At 39.2% G+C, this 21,078-nt stretch overlaps 1 protein-coding gene across 1 annotated transcript in view; it reads right to left on the bottom strand.

Moving 5' to 3' along the window:
- LOC306863160 (phenylalanine--tRNA ligase, mitochondrial-like) overlaps window positions 1-21,078 on the bottom strand; it is a 147,368-nt gene that overhangs the window by 48,805 nt on the left and 77,485 nt on the right. The window contains exons 5-6 of the mRNA XM_079406372.1: window positions 18,571-18,731; window positions 8,479-8,630 (exon numbers count right to left, since the gene is read on the bottom strand). Coding sequence (XP_079262498.1) covers window positions 8,479-8,630; window positions 18,571-18,731 — 313 coding nt within the window. The remainder of the gene's footprint in view (window positions 1-8,478; window positions 8,631-18,570; window positions 18,732-21,078) is intronic.

Here is a 21,078-nt window from a genome sequence, read left to right as displayed (position 1 = left end):
TATGTTTGCAATCAGTTCGAGTTGGTCTCGTGGATTTATTTTGTTGACCAACAGAAATCCACTTGGTTTGAAAGTGTTTTCTGCATGAGCTATGCTTCATTCATTACTACACAACGAACAATAGACTATGGACCTTTTGTTGCCTATGAAATTTTGCTAATGCGATCCCACCTTAAGGATAATGTTGGGTGGGCTTTATCTGGTTGGTGTCAAAGACAGTGCTTTGCGCTATAAATCTCAGTGGCAAAATATTTTTCAAAAAGGTTTTAGATTTTGTCACAAGGCTTTTAGCAATCTCCAGGCATGACTTTCTCAGAAGTGTCGTTCCCTCTGGTCATTGTTCCAAAGAGAATCTGTGAACTACAGAGGAGTCTGTTGATGTCTGGAGAGTTTCTGCCATGTCAGTCTTCGCTCTGCAACTCCTACTGGTCACTTTTTTGACAACCGCCGTTCTGGCTCAGTTATTCTAATTTGATAGGATGGTCTGGTCTCATAGTGTCTGGGTCAAGAAGGTTTGTAAAACCTGGAGAAACTGAATGAATGTGAATACTCTTTGGCATTCACATTCAGCTTACTTGGAACCGATTAGGTGGCTTTTGCCATTATAATCCATGGAGCTACAGAAATTTTGTTGGGTTCAAAGAAAAAAGAAAAAAAAGTCACTGCACAATAATACCAGCAATGTATGAAAGTCTATTTTTCCCCGTAACTGTAATTCAACTTTATATTTCAAACAATTGTGACTTTAAATCTCACAATTTCAACTATTTATCGTAATTGTGACTATATACACTCACCTAAAGGATTATTAGGAACACCATACTAATACTGTGTTTGACCCCCTTTCGCCTTCAGAACTGCCTTAATTCTACGTGGCATTGATTCAACAAGGTGCTGAAAGCATTCTTTAGAAATGTTGGCCCATATTGATAGGACAGCATCTTGCAGTCGATGGAGATTTGTGGGATGCAAATCCAGGGCACGAAGCTCCCGTTCCACCACATCCTAAAAAATGCTCTATTGGGTTGAGATCTGGTGACTGTGGGGGCCATTTTAGTACAGTGAACTCATTGTCATGTTCAAGAAACCAATTTGAAATGATTCGAGCTTTGTGACATGGTGCATTATCCTGCTGGAAGTAGCCATCAGAGGATGGGTACATGGTGGTCATAAAGGGATGGACATGGTCAGAAACAATGCTCAGGTAGACCGTGGCATTTAAACGATGCCCAATTGGCACTAAGGGGCCTAAAGTGTGCAAAGAAAACATCCCCCACACCATTACACCACCACCACCAGCCTGCACAGTGGTAACAAGGCATGATGGATCCATGTTCTCATTCTGTTTATGCCAAATTCTGACTCTACCATCTGAATGTCTCAACAGAAATCGAGACTCATCAGACCAGGCAACATTTTTCCAGTCTTCAACCATCCAATTTTGGTGAGCTTGTGCAAATTGTAGCCTCTTTTTCCTATTTGTAGTGGAGATGAGTGGTACCCGGTGGGGTCTTCTGCTGTTGTAGCCCATCCGCCTCAAGGTTGTGTGTGTGGTGGCTTCACAAATGCTTTGCTGCATACCTCGGTTGTAACGAGTGGTTATTTCAGTCAAAGTTGCTCTTCTATCAGCTTGAATCAGTCTTGAATCAGTCTAATTAGATAATTGCATTAATGAGAAATTGAACAGGTGTTCCTAATAATCCTTTAGGTGAGTGTATCTCCCAACTGTTACTTTAAATCTCACTATTTTATCTTATTTTTTTTGTAATTCTGGCTTTATATCTTTTAACTGTTATTTTAAAGGTGTCATGAACTGAGAAAATCAAAATTTCTTGTAATTCTTATTTTATATCTTCTGTGATTTTAAATCTATCTGTAACTTTATTTCTTGTAATTGTGACTTTAAATCTCAGAATTGTGACTATTTCTTGCAATTGCAATTTTAGTTTTTCTTGTAATTCTGGCTATATATATTTCAACTCTGCTTTTAAATCTCACAATTCTGACTTTTTTTTCTTGTAATTGCAATTTAATTTCTTGTAATTCTGGCTTCATTTCTTTTAACTGTTATTTTATATCTCAAAATTGTTACTATGTTTCTTGTAATTCTGACTTTATTTCATGACTGTAACTTTGTTTCTTGCAATTGCGACTTTAAATCTCAGAGTTGTGACTATTTCCTGTAATTCCGGCTTCATATCTTTCAACTGTGAATATCTCTCACAATTTCAACTCTATTTCTTGTAATTCTGGCCTTATATCTCAACTATATACAACTATTTATATATTATTATTTATTGCAATTTATATCTTATATGACAATAAAACTCACAATCATGATGTTATTTCTTGTAATTGTGACTTTAAATCTCCCAACTGTGACTTTATATCCCCCAAGTACAACTTTACTGCTTATAATTGTGGCTTAATATCTTCCAACTGTGGCTTTAAATGTAAATCTACATTATATCTCACACTTGTGAGATGGAATTTTTATTTTACATCTCACAAATCTCATTTTATCATCATATCTTTTCACTCTGAGGCAGAATGTGCCTCTACTCCACGTTCCTGTATTATTGTGCAATGACTCATAGGTGTGGGGAAAAAAATCCCTTTAAATGTGCTTTAATTTAAAATCAGAATAAAATAATTAATGAGTGTTGTTTTCTGAAGGCAGCATATATATGCCTAAATCCAATATTTAGTCAAATATGACAAAACATATGACATCATCATCTCTTTTTCAGCACAGTTCACTCTATAGTGTGAGATATAAATGTGCCAGTATGTGTATGTATGAGCGTGAGCATGTTTGTGAGGTGTAATGTGATGCATAGCATCTTCCCCTGTGCAGTTTCGCATCGTCAACAACACCCCATTATTCATAAGCCTATAGTTGACGTTCTCTGAGCCATGGGCCATTAAATACACTCCGCTCTCTCTCTCTCTCACACACACACACACACACTCTCTCTTGTGTCTCCTTCACTGTGGCTCAGTAATGGTGGCAGACATTAGCCTGCTGGCTTGTAGCGCTTTCCGGAAGGATCCCCCCCGGGTTTCCGACAAAGAGGGCAGATTTTTAATAAGTCTGGCTCTTCCAGCAGCCTGCTGATGAGGACAACGATTTGCTAGCAGTACATCCCTTACTCCTATCACTGTCTCCCAACCTGACCGGCCGTGCTTAGCTGCAACTGCAGTCATGTACGTTCACACTTTTTGACACGTATCTTCTCTCCCTCCCTCACGCTCTGTCATTCAGCCAGCAAATTTAAAACCTTTTTTTGAAAGGATCGGATTCTATTATATCTATTATAAAAAAGAGTGCAGCAATGTAGATTTTTTTTCATCAAGAGCAAGTGTCTCAACCACACACCTATTCTTTTCTTTTAAAAAATACAAAAAAAACAAACAGCTTGACAGCAAAGCAAATGTTGATCTCAGCATGACATAAATCCTGATGATGTGATGCTTCCAATATATATATATATATATATATATATAAATACATAACCATGAGGGCCTCAAAACGCTTAGTCTTGTCATTGCAGCTGATGCTCCTGTTCTCAAATATGATATTACTACAGATGGCATCACACATATCCCATAATCAAACCTCAGTAACCCACCAATCAGCAGAAAAATCACACTGTATCACGCCACAGAGAGCATAAATCAGAGTGCTTTGATGAGCTCAGTCGGGCTAAATCTGTCAGTTCTCCGTCAGGTCTCCTGTCCACAGCTGTCAGATTTATTGACAGCTCTGTCAACTTTCCAAATTAATTCTGCTCGTTTACACCTGACAGTGTTATGGGCTGATAAATGCAGATTTGTGTTGGATTATAGTGCCCTTCGGGTGAGATTTGTTATTGATGTCAGATAAACAACTTCATGTTGAAAGAGAGCAAAGGAGAGAGAGTGAGACTTTTTACTTTCTTAGTTGTCTATATTTCACACTTTATTTTATTTTATATAGAATCATTATTTTATTTTATTAATTTAGTCAAATTTATTTAAATTATTTTATTTTATATTTATGCACATTATTTCCTTTATTTATTAGTACTATTCATTTTCAACATTTGCTCTTAAAGGAACAGTTCACACAAAAATAAGTCCTCCATCCATAATATTACCAGTGAAAAAAATCGTCTGGCCTGAATTAGGAGAAATATGCACATTTTTCAAGCAAAAACAGTCCCAAACAGCGCTAAACAAATATGTCAGTGGACACTGATATGAGAGCACAACAGGAGATGTACTTTTTCACTGGTGGAAGCGTTATTTTTGATTATGGACTCATATTTTGGTCAAAAGCAATGGTTTAAAGTTAAAATGTTTTAAAGATAGATTTGTTTCTTGCAGTCACACAGCTTCTCACTTCTCAAGATGTTAACTGATGGACTGGAGTGGTGAGGATTATTGTGATGTTTTTATCAGCTGTTTGGACTCTCATTCTGACGGCACCCATTCACTGCAGAGCATCCATTGCTGAGCAAGTGATGGAATGCTACATTTCTCTAAATCTTATGAAAAAACTAAGTCATCTAACAGTAAAGACAAAATTGCTCTGTTGGCTGTGGAGGCAAGACATTTACAAATATGATTAAAAGATGAATATGAGGCAAAACTACAGAATGTCACACTGTATTATTGGGTGATTCAACACATAGATGTTTTACCAGCTAAGAAGTTCAGCACTTTTAGAGTTTCATCCCTCTATCTGATGTGAGCATAAGTATTGGAGCAGTTGCTCCACAGGTCTTTCTAAGTGATCAGCTGTGTCCTGTTGCATTAATTCTTCAGATATTAAAAGCAGGGATTGTGTCGTATCAGTTATATCCATTACTTCTGTATTCTGAATCTTGCATTCGATGATGACACACACAAACCAGGATGAAGATGAGGGAGCTGACTTTGAGAGAAAAGCAAGCAATTTGGATGCCAAAAGAAAAGAGTAAGTCAGTTAGAGCTCTAGCAAAAACAAAGGGCATGGAGAAATCAAGAGTTTGCAAACCACCAGCAACCAACAACAACCTGATCGGCTGAGAAAACAACAGAAGTTGATGACAGACAAATCATAAAAGCTGTGAAAATGAATCCTAAAAGACGTGTCTGTAAAATCACCAACAACTTCCAGAAAGCTGGGTGATGCTCTGACAATCTACTGTCCTCAGGAGACTTTGACACAGAATTACAGATGCTACACAGCAAGATGCAAACCTCTGACCAGCACCAAAAATAGAAAGCAAGATTAGAGTTTGCAAAAAAGCACAAAGGTGAGCCAGAAGAGTTTTGGAACTGTGTTTATGGACCGATGAGACAAAAATGAACCTTTATCTAAGGGATGGGAAAGCAAAAATGTGGAGTAAAAAAGGGAACTGCAATGATCCCCTCCTTCCAACAAGTGAAGTCTACTCTGATTGGCCAACTGACCTAGTGCACTGTGATTGGCCGTACACCACAAGTACGCGTCGGAAATGTACGCCCCTTCCCGTAATCGCGAGCTTCAGCTTTCAAGTTAGTTTCATCAGCTCAAGCCCGAGAGGGGAACAGAGTCGCGTGACAGACACAGCGATGATGCTCGTATGTATTTGCACACAAGCCGCGGTTAAGACGATTTCTGACAGACTGTAAACTCCACTGTGATGTGATCCTGTTCCCCTCACACACACACACACACACACACACGACGCGTTACGTGCAAAACTCGGCATTTGAACAGTCAATAGCAAATATGTGAACTAATAACAAAACATACTTGCAGTCGCTGATTCAGAAGCAGCAGATTGTCATAGCAAAGTCGGAATTGACCCTTTTTTTTTTAGAAATAGCTTTCGTGCACAGCCAGCCTTGTACTCTACTAGGTTCACGAAACTGTCGTCCATAAAATGCGCTGCACAAATTCAAATATGTGACCCTGAACCACAAAACCAGTCTTAAGTGTCATTTTTTTTTTTTAATTGAGGTTTATACATCATCTCAAAGCTGAATAAATAATATTTCCATTGATGTATGGTTTGTTATGATAGGACAATATTTGGCCGAGATACAACTATTTGAAAATCTGGAATCTGAGGGTGCAAAAAAATCCAAATATTGAGAAAATCGTTTATGTAGTTCTTAATGCATATTACTGATCAAAAATTAAGTTTTGATATATTTACAGTAAGAAATTTGCAAAATATCTTCATGGAACATGATCTTTATTATCCTAATGATTTTTGGCATAAAAAAAATCGAAAATGTTGACCCATACAATGTATTTTTTGATATTCATTGTTTTGCAGAATGAGAAAATACTCATATTTCTGTGAGTCACATGTAAAAATCTAGTCATTTTTGAAGGAAACCCCTGCGGTGTTGTTGTCAAAACTGAAGCAGTTAGCACAAAGGAAAAGCATTATGTTTCCGATGGCTCTTTGAGGGCACATCTAATGGCAGAATCTTCCTCACCGCACTGAAGAAGAGCGTGATGGGAGACTTTCTGCCAATCTCATCATATTACCAGCTCTCAAAACTGCCAGAGTCAGCAGTACCGCAGAGAAAACGAGAGAAACTGATTAGGACAATATTGCGAATGTGACATTTCTGACGGACGGAGATGGTTGGAGGCTAGATGAGCTGTGATTGGCCATCCTCTCGCTGTAATTAGTGATTTGAAGATGGAGAACAGGGTTAAAGTAAGTATTGATGTCTCCCTCGCCCTTTCCCTCTCTCTCTCTCTCTCTCTCTCTGGTTGTAGAAAGTGTGAAGCAAAGCTCACAGGCATTGACGCAACTGCAGCAAAATGATCATAAAGAGGAAATTAGCTGCAGGACACACACACACACACACACAATACATTACAGCTACTTAGAAAGGTACTTCCGCAGTGGCAATACACTTACATTATGATGAATCACAAACTATTCTAGAAACTATTCAACTAATATATTTGTTTTCAAAGAAACGTGCGCACGGTCTGGACCGAATCGAATTAGAAAACGAGCAAAACAAACTCCAATCTCTTTCAATTTCTAGCTGTCGTATGGGCTATTACACCCTTGCAGCACCTCATGATGTCATCTTATTTATGGATGTCATTAGGGGAAGGGGAGCGAAAAGGTTGCTATTTAAAAAAGATTAAGAGCAGGGACAGAGATGAATGTTTGCGGTTCTTTTTACGCACTGCAGGTTCTCGTTGTCTCATTTAACACACACACACTGTTCCAGCAGAGGGGACTTGGGACAGTCGGACCGCTGTGCCCGCAGGTGAACTTCTCATCCTCTTTAAAAATGTATTATTGATGCCACAGGGCGAGGAAACAGGGAAAGGGCAACCCGAGCACAGCCTCTGCAGTCCACAAGAACAGACCTGTTCAGGAAGAGCATTGCCGTATGAGCTGCACTCAGAGAAAATCACGTGGCTCATTCTGTGGTTTGTAAAAGTGTTTGTGAATGGACGACGGAAGGAAGAGATAATGAGTTTGAAGAGCCTGTCAAACATGGTCCAATGTGAAAAGGATGCTAATGCTGGAAAGTTCAAAACCGAGCCATTAGGCATCGTTGACCCCTGCTTCTTTTGTCAATAGATGAACGCTGTGCTGCTAATGGTCCCGCGCAATAACATTAGCATTCTCTCCAGTGAAAGCCATTAGCTTTGACAATGACTGCAAAGATTGACAAACACAATTGAGCAAATAAATGACGGAACACAGCAACTTCCTAAAATCTTCATGTTGGATCAACAGCTGCATTCAATGAATGAATGAATGTATGAATCAATCAATCAATCAATAAGCATCCATGAAAAAGAATAGAATTTTGGATACATTAAATAATGTAATTCAATTTGAATGTACTGTATTTTGGAAATTTAAGTTAAATTTATGATATTTTTGCAATCATTGTGTACAAATATTTCAAATAAATTAATAAGTAAAACAGACTCATCTGCAATTTCCCTTCACCTAGAAAAAATATGTAATTATGTAAAATATATGTTCTCTGAAAACACACCTAAATGTCACTTCTCAATTTAATTTATCTTTTTCTAGAGGAAAAAAGAGCTAAAAGTACTGACTTACAATAGGACTTTTTGCACTGAACACATTTAATAAATACTTGTCTGTATCTATGGGTAGTTGACGTATCAATTTGTCCTATGGTGAGACGAAAAAATAAATAAAAAACTCTAACATTGAATATAAACCTCTCTCATGCTATTTTTAACTCCAAGAATGAAGATACATTTTTCTCATGTTATTTATATGTTAAGTTTTTATTTTTTCTACATTTTTGCTATATCACACCATAGAACAGTCCAATTTTTATTTGTAAACTACCCCTATACACCCACCATGTGATCACCTAAAATCTATTATTAAAATAATAATAAATATATTTTTTTTTAGTCTTGTGCTACTGGAATTCTTGTTCGGTTATGGGTTTTGGCTTTAAGCATTTCTGTATCTGACATGTTGAATTTCTTACTTTGGATGAGTGAACTCGTCCACCAGCGTGACCTTCTCCACTAGGTCTCCTCCGATGCTGCGTACCAGGTCGTAGAAGTCGTTTTCTGTGTAACCTTCAGCAGGGAGCCAAAAAGAGATGTCATTGAAGAGCGGTGGGTACTTACTGAGAGGCTGCGAAAAAGAGAGAAGAAATCCATTTGTTAGGAATACAATACATGCTAGTAATATATATCCACAGTAGGAAAAAAAATATTTGATACCCTGCTGATTTTGTACGTTTGCCCACTGACAAAGAAATGATCAGTCTATAATTTTAATGGTAGGTTTATTTGAACAGTGAGAGACAGAATACCAAATCAAAAAAGTTGTAAATTGATTTGCATTTTAATGAGTCAAATAAGTATTTGACCCCTTCGCAAAACATGACTTAGTACTTGGTGGCAAAACCCTTGTTGGCAATCAGAGAGGTCAGATGTTTCTTGTAGTTGGCCACCAGGTTTGCACACATCTCAGGAGGGATTTTGTCCCACTCCTCTTTGCAGATCCTCTCCAAGTGATTTAGGTTTCGAGGCTGACGTTTGGCAACTTGAACCTTCAGCTCCTTCCACAGATTTTCTATGCGATTAAGGTCTGGAGACTGGCTAGGCCACTCCAGGACCTTAATATGCTTCTTCTTGAGCCACTCCTTTGTTGCTTTGATATAGGTATGTACTGCTGCGGTTCAGAATTCAAATATCAGGGGTCTGTCCCTAAAAGTTAATGCTCTATCGTGTTGGAAATATGCCCTACACCAAACCCAACTCTAAACCTACCCGATAGTGTTAACAAATGCAAAACTGGTATAAAAACTTTTGTTGATGCAACCGTGCCATTTCAACTTCCTTTTATGCAGATTTAAACTGTTTTGTCGAACCGTAGTTAAGCGGGATTCGAGCCTTCTAAGTACGGCTCCGTACTCCGTGAGCTACCGAACAAATTTTCCGTCTATGAAAACCCATAAATACGAGGCTGGATATGTGCGATGCTAACATTCAAAAGCATCAGTTTTCAAATCTCCCAGCATATTAATATTGTTTTGAAGTCGTAACATGATATTCTTAAAGTAATTGTGCAAAAAATACGCTTTATTAATCAAAACTCTGTAAATTTGTGTGAAAAGGAGTAAAAGGTTTTCACTGCCTCTAGTGTTTGTTTCTTGTTGAAACTGTAGTAATATGCCGTTATTGCTAAGTATTTCGTGTCTCGCTAAAAAGTGCACCCAGGTACGTAAATGCCATGAGACTAGGTTGTTTATATCAGTTGACTGATATTGACTGATACTATACCAGTCATTTGTGTTCTTCGCTGAATTCAAGCGCTTCTCACTGGATCTCACAGCGCTGTTTAGTGGTTGCGTGATCGGTGAGTAAACACATCTGCTCTAGTCAGCTCGCTATGCGCTGCGCCGCTGTTTGAACCGAGCGGATATGGTCCGTGTGGTGTGGTTTAAATGAGTAGCGCTGTTTTGTTTCCGCTTTTGCCACATAAACATTAAATTTAATATTTATCGAACTTGGTTTTTCGAGGAAAATTATATCACTATAAAATTATAGTTATCGTTTTATCGCCCGGCCCTACCTCAAAGTATATCTGCACCCGTGCCCCCGCCCAGGTTGGGAACCACTGCTCTAGATCATTGAAACTCCACGAGGTGAGATCTTGCATGGAGCCCCAGACCGAGGGAGATTGACAGTTATTTTGTGTTTCTTCCATTTGCAAATAATCGCACCAACTGTTGTCACCTTCTCACCAAGCTGCTTGGCGATGGTCTTGTAGCCCATTCCAGCCTTGTGTAGGTCTACAGTCTTGTCCCTGACATCCTTGGACAGCTCTTTGGTCTTGGCCATGGTGGAGAGTTTGGAATCTGATTGATTGATTGCTTCTGTGGACAGGTGTCTTTTATCCCTTTAAGAGAGTGCTACTAATCTCAGCTCCTTACCTGTATAAAAGACACCTAGGAGCCAGAAATTTTGCTGATTGATAGGGGATCAAATACTTATTTGACTCATTAAAATGTAAATCAATTTATAACTTTTCTGTATTTTTTTGTTGTTATTCTGTCACTCACTGTTCAAATACACCTACCATTAAAATTATAGACTTATCATATCTTTGTCAGTGGGCAAAATCAGCAGAGGATCACTTTTTTTTTTCCCACTGTAAACATATAGTATATAGATGTATTGTATTAAAAAACCTTTCAGCACTCAGCACAAACAGACACACACACACACAGGAGGAGTTTGGTGTGAGCGAGGCGTCTCTTCAGCCGGAGGTTAAATCTACAGTCACACCCTGAGGCCATCATACCTACAAGGGCTAGTATCCTTATAACAGCAGGCATCTGAGCCCTCCTGGCTCTAAGAAAACCTTGAACACTCATAAAATACAAGCAGTTCTCTTCCACAAGAGCAGCAAAAATAGAAAAGCCAAATGAAAGGAAAGCTGTATGGAGGAGTGTGGTAAAAGATCTCAAACCAAGCTCCTTTCTGCAGATAAATGTGTGTTTATATCATCATTATTCAGCAGTTCTGCTCCTCTGATCTGATTTGCAGAGCGGCATTCCAACAGTATGAAGCAAAAACTTACAATATGTACAGTATAAAAATATAATCAAACATCTGCATAGAGTAAAGGGTAAGCTAGCAGTCTATTTGGCTAGCAAAAGCGGCATGCCAATTTAATATGCTAAAACTTAGCTAAATAATAAATAAATAATTATTATAATAATAATAATTTCGCAACCTATAGCGTAATAAATAGTATTTAATATATAACATAATTTGCTTTGGGATTTTCTGGGATGGACTCAGTTCAATGGGCGTATATAAAACTGTTCCATTTTATAACCGCAGAAAGCCACTCAAAGCCGTGTGTCATATTAATTTTACAAGGGGATTTTTTTTTCTTCTGTTGAAAAAGCATTTGAATCCATCCTAAGGTAGTTTGCTGCTCTTAGAAAGCCACCAGGCTGATTTTCATTGGTCATTTTCATTGAAACTCTGGTTTCGGGGAAACACTAAACCACTTAATGTTGATAATGATGGAACTTGTGACCATAGCTGGTAGTAATGCACCGCAATTTTGTCAACCAAAAATATTCAGCCGAATCAGCAAAATAAAATGGATTTAGTTTTTGGCTGAAATAGATTTAGAGGGCCACAATCATCGATTGAAACAGTGACATGGCTATGATGGAGTTTTGACTCCATCAGGGTCTACCACAGGTAAACGTGTAAGCTGCGTGGACCCTATAACTGGGTTGACAATATCAATTTCTCACTTTTAATCAATCTTCATTTTGATGAACCAATATTGATTCTTAAATTGCAAGAACGATTATTTAGTTTATGGTGTTTTCAATTGACTTAAACAATTAAACAAAACTTCACTAAACAACTTCTTGTGCACCTGCCTCCTACCGAATGATCCCAATTTTGACTGTCTTTAATGTGGAATAATTGATCGCTGTAGCCACTTCAGTTCAAGCGGCACATGAACTGATCATCTTTCTCTTTACTACTAGTTATAGCATGAAATAAACAAGAATGAATATCAGAAGGTGTTTGTCACGAATCCAGTTCATGGTCTTCCGTCCGACTGCCACAAGAGGTCGCCTCTCCATCATATTGACTCTCACACCACACATCACACTGGACTGCATTTCCCATCATCCATTGCACTGATGACACACACACACCTGATTGCACTGATTGCACAGACACAGCTGAATGCATTGATCACACAGCCATTTCACGATCACATGCTCACACCGGAGAATTATCACACAATCACACACCCTACTTAAACCATGGACTTCCTTTCACAGATCGCTGAGTATTATCTAGCGTTTAGCACTCTCCTAGTGTTAGCTACGTACCAAGCCTTTCCGTGTTTGTTTTGTGTTCAGTCTCCTGTATTGTTCTGCTTTTATCACTCTCCGAGCTGCTTTACTGAGCCATTCCTAGTTTCCGTTACTTATTTTAGTTTAAGTCTAGTCTTTTTGTGTTGCCTTGTTGTCTGCTTCCTGATCTTCTACCTTGTATCTTGGATTAACCATTTGCCTTCCATTTGGACTCTGTTTGCCCCTGCCTGGACCATTGCTTGTGTACCTGGATTACCTCTCTTGTCAAGCCCTCTGGATATTGTTCACCGATCGAAGACCACACCCGTTTACTTGAGTACTCATCTGTCTTGCCCTCAATATACCTGTTTGCCATTTGTTCGACCCTGCCTGTGTTTTTGACCATGTCTATTAATAAAACCTTGCACATGGATCCGCACGCCTCACGTCTCGTTCGCCATGTTACAGTGTTGAAAGAAACCGTACAGCTTACTGAAACGCATTGTTTCATCCCACGTTTCAACTGCGGAACGACGACTATAAAACAAATAATAATTAATAACCATCTTCAAAACTGTGGTACTCTCATTGAAAGCCATTCTTGTCTATAGTTTGTTAGTACTTTATCCAAAAAAATAAATAAATAAAAAAAACCCTAGCGAGGAGCATTTTGCTAAATATATGCATTATATTAAATATTAATTATAGGTTTATTAACCTGGTGATGTCTTTATTATTTAATGCAAGTTTGAAAAAAAAGTGTCATGAAAACAAGCTTTTATTACAACCACTGTTCAAACGTTTCAACCACAAATTAAATCAATTACATTAATTCAAGTTGGTATAAAAACTGCCTTGTGTGCAATTTAAATGTTTGTATACAACTCAATGTGTTGATTATTAAATAAATTTGATTAATATATTGATTATTAAAAAAAGTTTTATTTTCAGTTAGAGTTTTGTGTTTGGGCTAAATTAAAACTCAATCTCTGATAGTTGGTTAATTTTTGGGCAAAGAATATGCCCTCAATTTTTATCATGTGTGCTTGATATAAATGTAAAAGTAGATCATGTAAGACGTCATTATTATGAGGTTATTAAAGTGAGGACGGTGTCCTTGTCTTACGGGAACCTGCATTGCGCTGCTTGTTTTTGGCTGTGTGTGTGTGTGTGTGTGGAGGCCGTATGTGTGTCATACAGCATGTCTTATTGTGTGCAGTGATTTATAGTGTGCACTTGTGTGTATGTTGCGCATGTTGCTCTCACAGGACATGACAAAACACACAAGGGCGGATGAGCGTGTTGACCCCGCGGTCATACCTCATTACCAGCGCAGAGAGAGACAGACAGAGAGAATGTCATATTATAACCCCTGCAGAGCATCAGGCAAACTGACAAGCAAAAGTCTCTCTCTCTCTCTCTCTCTCTATATATGAGTAATGGACAGTGGGCAGAGAGGGAGATGGGCTGAGAAATGACCTATAGCCAGAGAGCACAGGTAATCAGTCACACACACATCTATAGGAGGACACATTCAGTGGCAAACCTTTAATAGACTAAGGTCCCTCAACAATATAGGCCATATGAGACATACAGAAGGTCACATGTACAGAGAAGATCTCATACTGTCCTCAAAACACCTCTCCTACAGTCTCTGTGCAACAATTTCAGTGCTAATTCAAACAGGCATTCATAAAATTAATGTGCTACAGCAATAAAGTGAAATCGCAGTAATAGAAAAAATGCATTAAAGGATAAAATATTTTCTCTTATGCCAGTTTAATGTGCAAAGAGAACTTGAAGTATCAAAGATTGGTTTCAGAAATTGTAAACACTGTAGCACTGTATTCCTTAAAAAAAGCTATATTAAAATTATATTAATAAAATATATGGGTTATTTTTTTATTGTTTTTAGTGCTTTTGTTTAACGTTTGAGCTAAAACACCCCTGACATATTTACAGTAGATGGCCTGTGTCACGTGACACTGGCTCAACCAATGGCATGAGTCAGGGGAGGGGCTACATGTTTGGGAAACAAATAACAAACTTCATTTTTGCTGAGACTACACTTCATCTTTAAGTGGATTTTTTCTGGATCAGAAAGTTTCTCTGCTGGATTTAAACCAGTTGTTATAGAGTTTCAATAACCCAGTCAGCACAAATACACTACTGTTTAATAGTTGTTTTTTTTGTAAAGAATCTAATACGTATTGTTCAGCAAGGATACATTACATTGATCAGAAGTGACAGTAAAAATATTTATAACATTACAAAATATTTTCTATTTCAAATAAACGCTGAACTTTCTATTCTTTAAATAATCCAGAGAAATAAAATGCATCACAGTTTCCATAAAAATGCGAAGCAGCAGAACTGTTTTTTTTTTGGATATTTATCCAACACTGATAATATCCAGAAATGTTTATTGTGGATATCAATATATTAGAATGATTTCTAAAGGATCATGTGACACTGAAAACTGGAGCAATGATGATGACAATTCAGCTTTGCATCATAAGAATAAATTAAAGAGTAAAATATATTCAACAGTTTTTTTAAAATTGAAATAATATTTCACAATATTACATGTGAATACCAAGATGCCTGATCATTTGGAAAATCTTGCAATCCAGGTTTAATGAGATTCTCATTTGTTGGCCCCTCTATTACATATTCCTTTTACTTAGAAACAGCAATATTCCCAGCTCAGTGTCTGTCTAGAGGGCTGGTTTTATTGGTTGCACCTCAGCGGTACAAAAACAAATCATCGTTGCATTGATTCAGACCTCAGTGAATTTAGTGACAGTGTTTTCAGACCAGCTGTTTTGATTCAGCTTGCAAAGCTGTGGTCGTCACGGTCTGTGCGCTCACAGCTATGCTTATGACTGACTATTATGGGATAGTGTACTGCGTGTGTTCATTTGACCCTTAGAATAATAGCAACGAGGGGAAAAAAAAAATGAGATGGAGAGAGGCGGTGCAGAGGAACAGAATATGAATTTGAGACACCGGCACTGCAAACCTTAGTGACATCACTGGGAAACATACTGAACCTGGTTGAGATCTAAAGGCCTGTTCACATCAAGAATGATAACCATCAGGATAACTATGAAGATAACTACAGTGTATACTGTGTACAATTAGAAGTGATTCCAACAATATCTTTCCTCTGTATCGTTATTGTTAAAGCTGCGGTGTGGATTTAAATATTCTTATAGAATTACAATGAAAATGTCATTCCTTTTTAAAAAAAAATTATTTTAGGCTGCATTTATTTGATCAAAATATGGTAAAAACAGTAATACTGTGAAGTATTATTACACTTTAAAATGACTGTTTTCTATGTGAATCTATGTTAAAATGTAATTTATTTGTCATTTTCAGCATCATTACTCCAGTCTTCAGCATCACATGATCCTTTCCGAAATCATTCTTGTTACATGTTGGGTTTTTTTGTGACTGTTCCATGTCGGGTTTTCTGTTTTCCCCTGTGTCCTAGTTCAGTTTAATTAGTCATTGTGTGCACCTGTCCATCCTCGTTATCTGTCCCTTTATAAGTTCCTGTGTTAGTATGTCTGATTGTCGGTTATTGTTTCTATTATTGATGTGTGTGCACTCCCCTGTTCGTATCTGCTCCAAGAATCCTGATTAAAAGGAAGTATTATTGGATATCCTTGTCTTGTGCTCCTTGTTCCGCACAGCATCGTAACAGAATAACCGACCGAAACAGCAAGTTTGCGGCGTTTTTTCCCCCGTTTTATTTTCCCGGTTTTGCCAGTTTTTAATTTTGTTTTCCATGGATCCCGCTGTCCTCGTCCTCCTGTTGGAACAGGGGGATCGCTCTCTCGAGGACCACACCGAGGATTTTTTGTGTCTGGCCAACGAGACACACTTCCCGGACTACTGCCTCTGCACCTTCTACAAGGCTGCACTTAACATCACCACACGTAGGCAGTTGTCCGGGGACGGTCCTCGAGAGAGCCTCGCCGCCTTTATCGAGTGGGTGCTGGTGTCTTGCAAATCGCAACTCACCGTGGACCTCGCAGAGAAAGACACCAGCCCCACTTGGGACCCAGTGCCCAGTCCGCTACCACCCAGCAGCGCGGAGCTGCCCGAGCCCACCGCAGACGGAGAGCCAGAACCTGCCGCGGTCGTTGAGCCATCGCCATCAGGAGCGACAGAGCTGCCGATCGTCCCGGAGCCCGAGCCCCAAGTGTCTGACCAGGTGCGAGAGCCGGCAGTTCAACCGACGGTGGATGAAGCTGTGGAGATCGCGGGGGCGATGGAACGCCCCGCCCACGGCGCCACCGCTGAGGGTGAGCATGAACTGGACCTGGGAAACCTCATTGACTTTCACACTGACACAATCATCCTGAAGCCAGCTCCTGTATTGGATTTCTGGGAAATTATCCCACCCGACCTCCCTCTCCCACCGCCTCTCATTAACCGGGTCCCTACTCCAACACCCTCATCACTGGAGTTCGTCAGCCCCTCTGCTCACCCTCAGCTCACCATCTGTGGCGTGGGCTCGCCGCTGGTCTGCCGATCTCCAGCTCTGTTGGCGTTGAGTCTGGAGGATCCCTCGTCTCCGCCCTCAGCCTCCGAGACCCAGACTCCGCCTCAGTCCGGCGACCCAGCGGCTCCACCATGTCTTCCAGCTCCCTCGGCTCCACCGGATCCCGTCTGCCCACCAGCTCCACCGGGCTCCCTCGTCCTTCCGGCTCCGCATTTGTCAGTCGTCCCCCTACCTGCACCTCAGGACTACTCTCCTTGGGCTGCGCCCCGTCCCTTCGTGCCTCTGGCTCCGTTGGGCTCCTCCTTCCCTCCTGCTCCACCTATGTCCTCTATCGCGCCGGCTCCGCCGCGGCCATCCGGATCTTCGGCGTCACCCTGGCTCTTCGGCTCTCCGTCTACACCTCGGGCTCCACCTCCACCTGCTCCACCGCCGTGGGTCGGCCCCATGGAGTCGGCGGTCACTCCTCCACCATGGCTCCTCCCTCCGTCGGCTCCCCCGTGGGCCACCATCCTGACTGTGGCCTGGGTCGTCATCTGGCTCCTCCTGTTCCTGGCTCCCCCTTGGCTCCTCCCACCCTCCACTCCCCCATGGACTTATTGTTTGGACTCCATGTCTTTTCTCTGTCACCCTCCTGTTCCACATCCTCCTCCAGAGCCCCCACCCGCCCTCCTCAGTTGTTACGTTACGGCGTGAGGCCACGCCTTGCGGGGAGGGGGCGATATGTTACATGTTGGGTTTTTTTGTGACTGTTCCATGTCGGGTTTTCTGTTTTCCCCTGTGTCCTAGTTCAGTTTAATTAGTCATTGTGTGCACCTGTCCATCCTCGTTATCTGTCCCTTTATAAGTTCCTGTGTTAGTATGTCTGATTGTCGGTTATTGTTTCTATTATTGATGTGTGTGCACTCCCCTGTTCGTATCTGCTCCAAGAATCCTGATTAAAAGGAAGTATTATTGGATATCCTTGTCTTGTGCTCCTTGTTCCGCACAGCATCGTAACAATTCTGATACACTGATTATTAATTAGTGCTCAATTACACCATGGAACTGAATATGAAAATCACATTACTTTTTATGTATCATTAACAGTGCCCATGAAAACTAATACATATGATGACAACTTACAAGCTAATCTGTTATTACTCAGGTATAAAAATGACATAGTGCATGCATAATTCTGAGCTAACAACAGTTCAACATAAACAGCTACCAAAAGTGAGTTGTCCATATATGTTGGATTATTTTTGTCTTTTATGACACAATGTTCTGGAATGTTCCAGAAAGTAGAATATTATCTAGAATATTCCCATCCTTGCAAAACCAAAATATCTTCAAAAAAAAGAATGAAAAATGCAAAATTAGTACAAAATTAGTAAACCAATGTTCCATAATGAACCATAAGAAATTATAGAAAATTAACATAAAAACATAAAAACCACTGGAAACTATATTTTCAACATAAAATAATAAGAAATTAGCAGCGAATCAACATAGTAGAATGATTTCTAAAGGATTAACTGACACTCAAGATTGAACTTTGCTATCACAATTTCATTTGAAAATACATTCAGATACAAAACCGTGTTTAAATTGTAGTATTTTATGTTATTACTGTTTTGACCATATCTTTTGATAATCATAATGTGGCATGATTATTAAAAATCATGTGAACGGCCCTTATGGTTCCTATTTTAGAGAAGGGCAGTAAATCTTACCTGGAAGGTGACGGGCTGATAGATGTCAGACAGGAGGAACTGCTTGAGGAAGCATTCGTCCTCGCTCCAGAAAAGCCGGATATCAGGGATACCAAACAGAACCATGGCCAGCCTCTCCAGCCCCAGACCAAACGCCCAACCCATCTTATTCCCAGCACCAGCTGCAGAAGAAAAGCACAACTGAGTGGAAAAGCTCCTCATTTTATTATTTGTTTCTCAGAGTGTGACATTCTGTCATGAAAAGACAAATGTTTCAACAAGCATGAATGCAGCTAGTCAAAACAAAACCACCCGATCCAAAACCTTGACGTTCTTCTGTTGTGTTGCAGCATGTGCTTTCAGCATGTAAATAGAAACCCTTTAAGTCAACCTGAAAGCAAAACCCACCTTCCCACCTTTCAAGCATTTTTTGATCGCACTGTGCATGATTCATCGCTTCATGTTTTTCCAAATAAAAGCAAAATTGTTTGCTACATAATCTCTCATAAAAAGAGATTTTTGCCTTGAAAAAGTAAAGGCATTGCTTTTAATTATTATTTTTTTTTTTTGTAATTTAATTGCAGTACTTGTATATTAAATACTGTGTAGACTATATAACAATTATATATAAAACAATAGTGCTAATGTTAAAATATATGTTTTTAATGTAATATTTTGGTCAGTTAAAGAATAATTTGAAGCAATTTCGTATTATTTATTTGAATGAATTAGAGCAGTTTAAAGTCTATCGTTGTTCAGCTGGTTGAGATTGATATGAGATTCAGAAAGTAATCAGTGATAAGTAATGCAATCCTTTTTAGAGGAAGTAATTAGTACAGAAATACAATTACAATGCCGAAGATATCATTTGTAACTAGTAATTTATTACTTTTTTAGAGTAACTTACCCAGCGCTGGTTGTGAATGACGTTTCACGCTCACTTCAGCTCATGTGACAGCATTAAATTCATCTAACTGTGTTTTACATTTACATTTACGCATTTAGCAATTTGTCAAGGAGACAACAATATGTGACCCTGGAACACAAAACCAGTCGTAAGGGTCAATTTTCCGAAAATGAGATTTATACATCATATGAAAGCTGAATAAATAAGCTATGTATGGTTTGTTATGATAGGACAATATTTGGCCGAGATACAACTAGTTGAAAATCTGGAATCTGAGGGTGCAAAAAAAAAAAAAAATCTAAATATTGAGAAAATCTCCTTTAAAGTTGTCCAAATGAAGTTCTTAATGCATATTACTAATCAAAAATGAAGTTACGGTAGGAAATGTACAAAATATCTTCATGGAACATGATCTTTACTTAATATCCTAATGATTTTTGGCATAAAAGAAAAATCTATAATTTTGACCCATACTATGGCTATAAATATACCCGTGCAACTTATGACTGCTTTTGTGCTCCAGCGTCACATATTTGTAATCTACATTGCCAGGTTTATTTGATTACGATTGCATTAATTGCAGATTCCAAAGCAAGCAAGAGAAGAGGAGAAATGCAGAGAATAATTAAATTGAGATATCTTGTTGATTGACAGTCAGCGACAGGTCTATGTGGCTCTCGTGTGATCAGTGCTGGAAATAGTGCTGCTATTTCTGATGTGATTATAGTCATTATAAATTATTATTTGCTTTGCAACCCTGTATGACCTATGGTGCGCGGAAGAGTGAACAAACAGATATTTCTCCTCTTTTCCGGGCTTTCACTCTCTCTGGCGCGTCACAGTTTAACCCAGTGAGGCATTCCTTCAGATGTGAGGGAAATGTGCTTTATATGTTAATGAAGGGAATGCTCAGGGGTCAAAGCGCTCAGCCAGACGGGACAGAAACCGGAATAAATCTAACAAATCAATCAACTCTCCTTTCCTGTCCCAGGTGGAGACATTAGCGATTCCGATCTCTCTCAAGACCGCCGAATGAAAATGAGTTTGAAATACTAATTTCACCAATTGCAAAAAATAATAATAGTTTTAATTGTCTCCAAGCCTGAATAAGCATGCCTTGAGTGGGAGCTTGAATTTGATTTAAATACATGATTTCTCTGAAGAAAATGAAAGCGGTGTTTGCCCATGAAAAATTAAAGCCACAATAATTGGGTGCTGTAGAGTTGCTAAGTGGCTTTTCTTGGTGTTTTTTATTGGCTTTAGTCAACTAAATTAGTTTCAGACCAGTCCACCAAATCAGACTAAAGTGTCTGAAACACTTTGTGACTCGAGCAGCACAGATCTACAAGTTACTCAATTAAAACTCACCTGACCAAAATGAGCCAAAAATACCAGCATATATCTGATTGTATGATGCTGTTTTTTCCAACTTATTCAACGCTTCACTTCCTCCAACAATCACTGAACTGAGGAAACCGTTCGACTCGGACCGAAGACTGATGAGCCGCTGATATGAGCATGCATGAACCCAACACATGACCGAAGGTGCAAAATGGACGTTTTAAGGTTTCTCATGGTTTCTGTAAACAGCTGAGCTAATGAAGACTAGTTTATTCGCTTCA

The sequence above is a fragment of the Barbus barbus genome (genome assembly GCF_936440315.1).
Source record: "Barbus barbus genome assembly, chromosome: 44".
Lineage (NCBI taxonomy): Eukaryota > Metazoa > Chordata > Actinopteri > Cypriniformes > Cyprinidae > Barbus > Barbus barbus.
Note: the sequence above shows the minus strand (reverse complement) of the source record. Positions and strands in the feature narration are given on the sequence as shown.